At 58.9% G+C, this 10,940-nt stretch overlaps 1 protein-coding gene across 1 annotated transcript; it reads right to left on the bottom strand.

Annotated features, from left to right (window-relative positions):
- Positions 1 to 1,107: 1,107 nt before the first annotated feature.
- Positions 1,108 to 3,231, bottom strand: LOC129735027 (acrosin-like). The gene is made up of 4 exons (XM_055700410.1): positions 2,955 to 3,231; positions 2,332 to 2,615; positions 1,914 to 2,053; positions 1,108 to 1,455 (listed from the first exon to the last, which is right to left on the bottom strand). The coding sequence occupies exons 1-4, from the start codon at positions 3,131 to 3,133 to the stop codon at positions 1,108 to 1,110; spliced, it is 951 nt and encodes a 316-aa protein (XP_055556385.1). The 5' UTR covers positions 3,134 to 3,231.
- Positions 3,232 to 10,940: the final 7,709 nt, after the last annotated feature.

Genomic DNA, 10,940 nt, shown 5'->3' with positions numbered 1-10,940 from the left:
TGGTGGGGGGCAGTGCCTGGGCTAGCTGCAACATCAAGGCACCGCAAAGGGGCAAGGAGATGATGAGCACAACAAGCCCATGCCACGCTCCCTGCCTCCCCACATGGCAGTGCCTGTGCCCAGGTCCCTGATGGCTGTGGAGGCCACCTGGCACTGGGCACCCTTTCCCCTGGCTACCCGGAGGCTGCCTTAGGCTCTCTCTAGTCCACTCAGGCCCCCTTCTGAGGCCTTCGTTGCACCCCAGACCCCTCTGCAGAGCCTCAAGCCCTCAAAAAGACACCGGACTGGGGGCCCGGTCCCCTAGTCTCGACCATTCCACTCGAGTCCCCGCGGCACCCCTCCATAGGGGTCTGGTATGCCCCAGGCCTCCGGTTGCTCCTCTAGCGTGGCCGCTACTACAGCCAGAAGGCAGCCAGGGAGGGGGGCAACTGCCGAGCAGCAGCAGCAGCAGCCTCTTTGCTCCCACTCAAAGCTCATGGCGCTCCCGGCAGCCACTGCAGCCGTAAGCCTGGGCTTGGAAACATGGTGCAGCTGTGAAAGCAGAGCAGCCTGGGGAAGCCCAGGAACTCCGTGGCGTGAGCAAAGGCCCCAGCTCGTGGATTTCCCCTGAAGCCCAGCTGGCCCTGAGAGGCCACTTTCAAGCTGGCTTGCGCCTCGTACAGAAGCCCACAGGGATGCCAGCAGGAGCCAGCCTAAGGCATTCTCTGCTTCCAACTGCCACCCCCAAGGCCCTGAGCCCTCCTATGACCTGCCTTCCTTCCTTCCACTGTTCCCTCATGCTTCTCTCGGAGCAGGCAGAGCTTCAGCCCTTTGCGGTGACCCTTTGTGCCCGACTTGGCAGCCTGCCTCCTTCGGCAGGTGCCGGCTCTGGAAGTCCTTGCCTCGCACAGGAGACTGCAGTGCACTGGCGCGTGGTTAGCCATGCCAACGGAAACACTTTATTGCAAGAAGGCAGCCTGCTGGGTTCTGCCGTTGCGAGGAGCGTGGGCAGGACAGAGCAGGCCTTTGTCACTGAGGCTGCCTTTCGTCAGCAGGCATTGCCCCAGCAGGAAACGGTCGTTGTGCGCTGCAGCCTGCCCTGGATGCTCCTCATCGTGCTGCTCCAAGCTATTTCGCTCTTAGGTACTGCAGGAGCTCCTGCAGCCGAGTAAAGAAGTCCAGCAGCTTCTGGACTGGAAACGGGCAGGGTGGAAACCGGCTCGATTCTGTTGGCCTTGGGCTTGGCCTTGGCCTCTGAACGGGGGTGTAGGTGAAGACTGGCTGTGGCCTTGCAGTAGTGGTTACTGCTGGGCGCAGGCCCATCTGCGCCAGGATCCAGTCGTAGAAGTGCTGGGTGGAGGTGTAGACTCCGGGCTTCCTTGCTCTCGCACAGCCCGTCCCCCAGCTGGTCACGCCAACAAGCCAGAAGTAGTCGGCGCTCTTGTCTTGGCACACGAGAGGCCCACCGCTGTCCCCCTGCAGCACAGGAGAGAGGACGAAGGGGTTGTTGGGTGGCCACCGTCAGCCCGGTGGCTGGCTCCTTCTCTCTCACGGCACCTGCCAGAGCTGCATTCAGTGGCCAGCCAAGCTCTGTAGAAGCTTGCCTGGCAGGGGGCGGTGGGCCTGTAAGGCAGGGCTCGCTCTCACCGCTCTTCACGGTGGTGGTGAAGGTGTGTCAGACGGCTGGGATGGTGAAGCTGTGGGCTGCCAGGGGCACCGGGCGGGCCTTCTGGGCAGCGTGCCAGGCCTCTGGGACAAGGCGGGCAGGCCCTGGGCAAGGGCTTGCCCATGGGGAGGGGCGGGTAAGGCCCTCAGCGGTGGGGACCCAGCCATGGGAGTGTGAGTGGCCAGCAAAAGGCCGTGATGGCGCACGTTTGGGCGGTTGTGGCGGGGCTGCCTGCGCTGCCAGGGCTTGGCTTGTAGCACGCTCCTACCTGGCAGGTGTCGATGCCGCCCTGCGGATAGCCAGCACAGATGTTGTGGCTGTGGATGGCCCCCCTGTACCAGCCGCTGCTGTTACAGACCCTGGCATCAATGAGGTGGACCTGGGCCTCCTGCAGCGCGTATGCCGATCCTCCAGCTGTGAAGAGCACAGAAAGGAATGAACACCCAGCAGCTCATTGCCAGTTCTCCTCCCCCGTCTGGCTGAAGCCCTCCCCCGGGGCTTGGCTTTGCATGCGGACAGGCGCTGGACCGCTCTTGCCTTTCTGCCTTGCTCTGGGTCAATGGCGCCGGCCCCTCTCTCGAAGAGAGAGGCTTACGCCCCCACAGCCTGACTCTGGCTTTCGCCTCTGCCGTCAGGAAGCGCATCCTGCTTCCCCAAGCTGGCCAAGCTTGCACTGGCGCCGCCACTGCGTTTGGGCCACTCACCTCTTGCTTTCCTGGCACCCCAGCCACTGACGTAGCAGGCTGTCAGCTCTGAGACTCTCAGCGAGGCGTCGGGCACACAGGCAAGCTGTACGTAGCTGTTGCACTGGACAGGCTGGTCCAGTTCCAGCAAGGCAATGTCATTCCTCTGTGTGACGTTCCAGTAGTGCTGGTGAACCAGCAGCCGCCTGACGGCGCGCACCTGAGCCTCAGGGCCCAGCTGAGTCAGCTGGGTAGCACCGAGCACCACGCGCAAGACGGTGATGTGCCTGGAAGGCAGATGGAGAGAGGGCTCAGAGGGAGCGCAGCCACGTGCTGCAGCAGCCCGGCACTTGCCCTGCCTTCTGCTCGACGAGGGAGAGAGGCAAGCAGCGCTAGGGAGGCTGCGACTGCCCTCGCGTGCCTTGGGCTCAAGCAGTGTCGAGCGGGAGGCTGCTGGGAAGCAGTGGCACGAGCCCAGCCTTCTCCTGAGCAGCCTCTCGGCGGGGCTCCGGAGTGCCCAGGCACTGGGCGTACTGCAGGGCAACGGGACGGCAGTAGCACGTGCTGCTGCGCTCAGGGCACCTGCTAGTGTTGTGGGGCTAGCCCCGACCCCTGGTCCTCCTTACCTGACCTCGATGAAGCAGTGGGCTGCTGTGAGGACCCACTGTGGGCTGATGAGGGAGCCCCCGCAGATGTGCGCCGTGCCTCCTTCCACGAGAGCCTGGATGCTGACGATCCAGGGCCAGGCCCCTGGCTGGGCATCTGTGCCACCCACGACGCGCGACATGCCGTAGTGCAAAGCCATGGGACGAAGCCCGCAGCTCCCTCTGTAACCAGAAACTCCTTACTGTGCTGCTGGATGGCTTGCGCCGTTGCGGCTGAAGGCCAGCCGTCTTCCCTCCCCACAAGGCATGGCCAGACGGGCCGAGGAAACCCGTGGGGCCAAAACCCGCTCCCCTCGCCCCGCTTTCTGCTTCAGCCCGTAGACGAGTTGTGCCGGCAGCCTGGCTGCTGTCAAGGCACTGAGCCTCCCACATGGCTTTCAGGAACCTGGGGGGTGGCCATGGGGGACAAGCAGGCCCCCTCCAGTGAAGCCCACAAGGCTTGCCCAACTCCCTCCCAGAGCCTCGGGCCACTTACCCACAGCTGTCCCGTGTGCCGTGCACAGGACAGCACACGGCCAGCAGGACAACGAGGAGACGCAGAAAACCCATCGCTGCCAGCGACATGTGGCAGCTGCAAGGACGAGGGCTTGTCGCCACCAGTACGGCTGCTGACGTACTGCCCGCAGGATTCCCGTTGCCCGGGGTTCCCTTGGACGTGGGACTGATGTCACAGAGTACCTGGTTCCGGGTGCTGGGCGTGGTGGTGTCGGGGGGGCGGGGGGGGAGGGGAGGGAGGGGAGGCAATAGGAGGGGTCCCAAGCAGGAGTGGAGGCAGAAGCTGGGATCGCGCACCCCGACAGAGCCTTGTGGAATGCCCTGCTTGCGCCATCAGGGTGGGCAGGCCCCATGGCAGGCAGCGGCGCCTGGCTCCCAGCTCTGCCTTCTAACAGCTCACAGGACAAAAGCGAGCATGGCCTCACAGCCTCTTTGGGAAGTTCCCTGCCGCCCTGCTCTCCGCAGCCCCATGCCACCAGCTCCTTCCCAATAAAGAGACGCCAGAGAACGGGGCTACTACAGGCAGCACGCGCATGCCTGGGTGTCCAAGAGCCAATGTCTCTTACGGCTGCGGCTGGCAACAGTGCTGGGCAAGCCAAATAAGCCAAGCGTAGCCCAGCAGTGTCAACCTTGCTGCACAAAGAACAGTGAAATGCAGGTGCAGCACAGTCCTCGCTGGCTATGTCAGTGACAGCAACGCCCTCTGGCAGGCCTCGTGTCCTCCTTGCTATCCATGAGTCTGATTGCAGTTCTGGGCGCACACTGAGCAGGGCATTTGTGGCAAGGACAAGCAAGGTGAAGCTCTCGAGAGACAAGGATGCTCCTGCTCTTAGCCGTACGTGCCATTGCTGTCCATGGCTTTGGTAAATCCTGCATCAGCCTTGTCTCAGGAGTCTGCCTTCTGCCACTGCCTGGGGGAGCCTTGCTCACTCACATGCTGGAGTGCAGCAGAGAAGCAGGATCCAGGCACGTGCACTGCATTTAAAGCGCAGCAGGGCTAGGTCCGTGGGGGGCGAGGGCAGTGGCTTGAAGCATGGCAGCCTCAAAGCTTGTGAAAGGTGCGGCAGCTCCCTGCTGCCACCCTGGCTTGTGTGGCGAGGCATAAGGAACACAGCGGAGGGAGCAACTGGGTCCCAAGGAGGAGGAGCGGGCAGGCTCTGCCTGAAAGTTGAAGAGCTGCTCTCAAGGCGCTTGAGGCGCACAGGGCTTCCTAGGCCCCAGAACTGGGCCTCCAAGCCAGCGGGCTCAAGGCTGCTTTGTGTTTTGACAAGGGACCTGCTGCCGGTTCCCGTGGGTCTGCGGAGAGCAGGCAGAAGGCGTCCTTGGAGAAGACAACTTGTCTGCTGGGGATACGCTGCTCTTCTAGCACCACATTTGGCAGGTGGTTAGCGGGGAATGGCGTCAGAGGTGGCCACGCTTCACAGCTGCTTGACCTTCAAGAGCTTGGGGTCATTTTGCAGAGAGGACTCTGGCAGGGACAGCAGTTCCCAGGCAAGCCCGTCAGCAATGGCACGCAAGTGCAAGGGGACCTAGCTAAGAGCACCCAAAGGCCACATCTGTGTGTTGACAGATGGGGCAAACCTGGGAGCACGGTGGGGCAAAATAAGCGGGGTTGGCCTTGTCTTGGCCAAGGAGAGCAGGGCTGAGAAAGGGAGGAGCCAGGGAAGATGAGGGGCACGTATAAGCACGGCAAACGGAGAGAAGGGGGGATCAAGGAGCCAGGCACACAGAAGCAAAGCGCTGGCTGCTTTACTTGCTTAGCCCTGTGCCTGATCACCACAGGACCCGCTGGCCTCTTCTGGAGAGCCACCCCAAAGCCCCTCCTGTGTGGGCCCACTCTGCACCCGCTGCGCGGTGGGTCCCCTGGCCTGGCTGCTAGCAAAGGCTGACGGCAACACAGGCCATAGGCAGCCAGCGCTTGGAAAGCCCCAGTGTCTCGGGCCAGCTACTGCTGGGAGCCCTGTGTGTGCGCGCAACTCACTAGTGAACCTGAAGCTGGACTAGGTGACCAGCAAGAGGGGTGAGAGAGCCTTTCAGGCATGTGGATGGCCTGTGGCTGCAGCCCACGTGCTTGCTCATCCCCAGCATCCCCACCTTGCAAGAGGACCAGGCCTGGCAACCACTGGCCACCTCTCCACCTCCTGGAGGCAGGAAGGACTTGGAGGTGCTTGAGCACGCATGCCCTCAGCTGCTGCCCACCTAGGCACGCCCCCTCTGCGGGAGCATTTGCGTGTGTCTTGGCTTCATTTGCAGTAACACACTTCACAGTGGACAAGTGTGGATTCAGTGTTGTCCAAGTCTGGAGGTCAGTCTCGTTCCAAGGAGTGTATCCTGGTCTTAGCCACAAGTTATTCCCGTTAGTCCCAAACGGAACGGGGATACCAGCTAGAGGAATTCCTGCCTGAGTATATTCAGGGAAATGGGTACGTACACAACAATCACTCTTCTTAACATACATTATCAATGTTCCCACCGGTTTCAAATGAGTATTCCATGTCCGTGAGTCCTCCTGATCCCACCGAGTTGAGAATGTAGCACACCACATCACAGGTCAAATCCTATACACTTGTAAAACATGTTTCAACAAAGAAGAACAAAAGAGTTCAGGGACAAGTTGTCTGGACTGTATGAGTAGTTTATTTTGAAAATGTTGTGATGATTGTTAAATACCTGTTAAATACGTAAATAAATACAATGAAATGTTAAGAAGAACAAGAAAAAAGAAAAGAAAAAACCGGGGGAGAATTGTAGAGGAATTATAGAGGAATGAAGGCAGGTTAATTATATTGATAATATACAGCTGTGGGCATGCTTCAGGGGTGGTGTGTTGGCGGCTGACGTGGATAATGTGCAGCTGTGGCTGCTTCCTGCACCCGCTCCCCACCCCCCCACCCCCTCCCTCCCCTCCCAAGATGGCGGAGAGACAAGGAGAGGCCCCGGGAGAAGCAGGGGAGACTGGCTTGAAGAGGCTGAAGAAACAGCATGGCCCGTAGATGAACTTCTGAAACCTTGTAGGGGACTGGTGGCTGTGCCGGGGCAAGGCGTGGGAACTACTTATTGAAGTTAACCTGGCATATGATGGTAAAAGCCTTGTAGCAGCCAGCTAGTTTTTATAGTGCTTTGACAGTGTTGGAGCAGTGTGACAAGCTGCCCAAAGAGGCTGTGGAGTCTGCTTCTCTGGAGACATTCAAAACCTGCCTGGACGCGATGCACAGCTTCTCCCCGCATCTCTGTGGGGAGCCCCCCGGCAGGCTGAGAGCTGCCCCTGGCAGGTGGCAGAGCCCCTGCCCCAGCACACAGCCCCCTGGGCTGCAGGGACCCTGCTGGCAAGGACAGCGCTGGGCACCCCTGCCTGCACAGCCACCTTCGCAGCCCTGCAGCCGGCCCTGGGAGGAGGGGTCCACCATGCTCTGTCCTTCCCGTGGTGCAGCAGGCCAGTCCTGCCCTGGAGCACGTCTTCTGCCCCACACCAGAAAATGCAGGAGAGCCATCAGGACAGGTCCTCTCAGCTGTGACATGTTCCAGGACCTCCTCTGCATTGCCCTGCTGGCCGAGACTTACCCTGTCAAGGGCTGTGACGATTCCTGCCCTGGTCAGCTCGCACCTATCTTCCCACCCCAGACTGACTGTAACACCTTGCTCCTGTCCCCTTGTCTGCCTTTGGTGCTACTGGCAGTGCAACGTTGTGGGCTCGGTGCCGAGCAGGGCGGGGACCGGAGGAAGCTTCTGGGGAGGAAACACGGCAGTTTGCTACAGCCCCCGGGCAAAGAGAGCTGCTTCCTTGGTCCAAAGCTTGCTGCCTCTCCGTTTCTGCCATGCAATTTCATGTAGCCGTCTCAAAGGAAGGTTTCACTGCCAGCTCCTTTGATTTTCTGGTGAGCACCGAGATGTTGAGGTTTGTTCCTGTCAAGCCCCTGGACCTTGGAGTCATGTGGCTACATCAGCATCTCCGCTGCTGTGCAAAACCAGTGACCTTGCCAGGTCCTCGGCATAACAGACTCGAAAGGCAAATGAATATGTGTGGTTTGATACACTCTTCCAGAAATCTCCCTGCAGTGTTGCCTGTGAAAAGCCACACTTGTGCTGGCATTCGAGACACCTGTGAACGTCGACCCTACAGCCCTGTGGCAGCCTGTAGCCGTGGGAGAAACCTGCATGAGGAGGAAATCGGCGTTTCATCCTCGGCGTAAGCTTGGGGTGTTGTTCTGTAGAAGGAGGAGTGCTGCCTTATTGCCCCAGCATGGGGTAGGGGAGCGCGGAGGTGGCGGCTCCTGAGCCTGGGACAGTGCGCTCCAGCCTGGAGGCAAAAGCCATCGGTGGGAGTCTTCCCTCCAGCCTCCTGCCTGATCTCTGCAGGGGGCAGGGGACGTGTGCTGGGGCTGCAAACACTGCCATAAAGCCAAGAGATGTCGCCAGGGGCTGCTCCCAGCTCTGCCTGGGCGCTGCTGCTGTCAGATTCAAGCACTCGCAAGTGATTCCTGGCCCAGGAGTACATGAAAACGTCTCCATTACTTCCACCACCAACCTGTGTCCACCTTGACAACACAGAACCTTTTGCATCAGCAGTACCTTGCCAAAAATGTTGGGAGGAGGAAAACAACTCCTGGTTTCTCATGAAGGTCTCTCACATCGGCTGTGCAGGTTTGATGTGAACTTTTCTTCTCCACAGGAGTTTGCATCGTGCCCAAAAGCCATTTTCTGTCAAAAGAGTTTTTGATGGGAAATGTTTTACTAAACCTCTTTGAAGCCCATCCTAAGCATTGCCAAGAAAGAGGGAATGACTAAAGCCTGTGTCAGCTACTTGGCACAGTAAAGGAAATATCACCCGCCTTCCCAGAGCCTCAAGAGGGTGGCTGGGTGGTCCTGGTGCTGGGATGGTGGGGCCGGGCACATCACAGCCCCCGGCAAAGGTGAAGCTAACAAACCAACCTGCTTCCCTCAGCAGCCAGAGCGTAGCCTCCAAAGTGGCCTGAAGCTTTCTAGTGTTTGGCATGTTTCCTTGCAAGGAAGGCAGGCTCTGAAGTCCAGCATTCCAACCCAAAAGAGACATCTCTAAGAAGAGCCCTTCCGCATGGTGGGACAGGATGCCGTCAGGAGGAGGAAGGCTTGGAGGAAACAAGAAGTGCTTCCCCTGAAGAGGCAGGCTGTAATTGCCAAGCGATGGGTTTCAGTTCTGCCTCTGGGTGATCGCCCCTGGAGTCTCCAAGCCCATGGAGGTGGTGGCTTGGAGCTGCCGATGGCTGGAGACCTGAGTGGCTCACTGGCTCCTTGGATTGACGGATCCCTTCCTTAGGGACCTGCTGGCCAGCCTGCAGTGGAGCTTTGGCTCTGCACAGGTTCAGAGATATTTATTACCCACCTGGCGGTCCCAGCCCTGGGCTTTTCCTGGTGTCACCCTTCTCCGTACTAGCCCCACTTAGAATGGACCACCAAAGCGTGCAGATACACTCATGCCCAAGGACGCCACATCTGAAGTCCCCTTTCCAGCAGCCCATCTGCACAGAAGCCCTTGCACTTGCCTGCTAGATTTCCCTTCCCCTTACTCTTCGATCATTCAGACACCTTCCAACACTCCACTTGCTTCTTGGAGATTCAGGCAGTTAAAAGCTTGCCTCTCCTTCACTACTGCGTCCAGTTAAGCCTTTAGCCAGCTCTTGCTTGATATGTCTTTATTTTATCGTTTCCTTTTCGTCTGGAAGATTTCCTGCATGGTGATGCCTTGTGGAAGATGAACCTCATTGGTGGCAGCTTGTCCTTGGCATAGGCCTGAGGAGTGTGTTTTGTTTTAATGGTGTGTGTTTTTAACCAGTTGCGGAGATGTTAGCCATGTCCGCAGGGATCTGGTCCACTCTCTCTGCCTGAGCAGGGCTTGCTCCAGAAGAGCCCTGGGTGCGGGAGCCAAGTGGGAGCTACTGTGGGAAGGCCATTGCGTTCTGTTGTTGCTGGGAGCACGGTCCTGTGTTGGAGGACCAGTTCTCATCCCCGCTGCTGAGGGGTGGTACTCTGTGAACTGCCTGTGGAGATCATAGCGGTGCCACTGGGATCGGCTCCGCGCTCTCTGCGTTGGCAGGGTTTGCTCCCTGGGAGCAGCCCTGGGTGCAGGAGTATACTGGCAGCTGCGTTTGGAGGGCCCTGGAGCTGTGTTATCCCTGGGAGTGTGGTGACAACTTGGAGGACTAGGTCTCCTCCTCCCTGTGGAGCGCTTGCAGTCTGTGGTTTCCACGAAGCAGCTGTGGAGATCATTTCTGCGCTGCGGGGATCTGCTTCGGGTTCTCTTCCTGGCACCATTCCTCTGGCAGCGGGAAGAAGGGCTGAATCTGTGCTCCTCTTGGTGGCTGTCTTCTCGCGCAGTGTGCAGCACATGGTCAAATGGTGGATGGCAGTGTGGGCATGCAGCTCTAGTGCAGGACTCCAGCCTCCTACAGACGCAGGAGTGATGCAAGGGCATGTCCACATGGGAGGTGATGCTGAGCCCGCCTGGCCAGGAGCTGCTGTCCTCTGCAGAGGCCTCCATGCCCATCGCCATATCCTGCCAAGAGAGCTGTGAAAAGGTCCTGTCCTTTCCTCCTGGAGGGGATGGAGCAGTGGGAAACCTCCAGAGCGCTCTGAGGCGACAACTAAAGACCTCCCAGAGGCCCTCCTGGAGGGCTGCAAAGGCAGAGGGGCCGAAGGCACACAAGTAGGTTGGATCTAGGGGCGATGCTTTGAGACGGAGCAGCGTGGTGGCTCTGAAGAAGGCTGCAGTGTGTGGGGGCAAGGAGAGCAATGCCAAGACCCCCGAAAGAAATCCGCTGTCCATCTGCTGCCCTGACCCACCTCCCCAGAGTTACCTTAGTCCAATCAGGCTGATCCCGTGGTCCCACAGGGTCTGCCTGCTGCCTGCCGCCCCGCTGCTGACCAAAGAAGGAGCGGGCATATGATGGTGCTGGTGACATTGACGCCTGTTGACTAGATTTCCCATCAGAGCATCTGGGGAAAATAAGAAAAAAGAGTGATGTCCACTTAGGGCTGCTCTTGCAACCTCCACTGGGCTTCACTCATTGACTTGGAGCGGTTTGTATGACAGAGAGAAGACATGTCAGGCTACAAATGGGGACTTCACTTGGGGTCTTCCCACCAACTCTGCCCCTGTCACAGCAAGACCTCCTCTTCATACCCGCTATGGCCTCCATTTTGTGGAATCGTAAAATCACAGAACAGTTTGCGTTGGAAGGGACCTCGGCGAGCATTTAGGTCATGTCCCTTGCCACAGGCAGGGACACCTTCCACTAGACCGACTTGCTCAAAGCCCTGTCCAAGCGCGCCTGGAACACTTCCAGGGAGGGGGCATCCACAGCTTCTCTGGGCAACCACTTCCACGGTCTCCCCACCCCTGCCATAAAGTAATTCTTCCTAACATTAAATCTAAATTTACATTCCTTAAGTTGAAAACTAATGGCCCTCGCCCTATCA

The sequence above is a fragment of the Falco cherrug genome, unplaced genomic scaffold (assembly GCF_023634085.1).
Source record: "Falco cherrug isolate bFalChe1 unplaced genomic scaffold, bFalChe1.pri scaffold_108, whole genome shotgun sequence".
Lineage (NCBI taxonomy): Eukaryota > Metazoa > Chordata > Aves > Falconiformes > Falconidae > Falco > Falco cherrug.
This window is presented reverse-complemented; position numbering and strand designations above follow the sequence as displayed.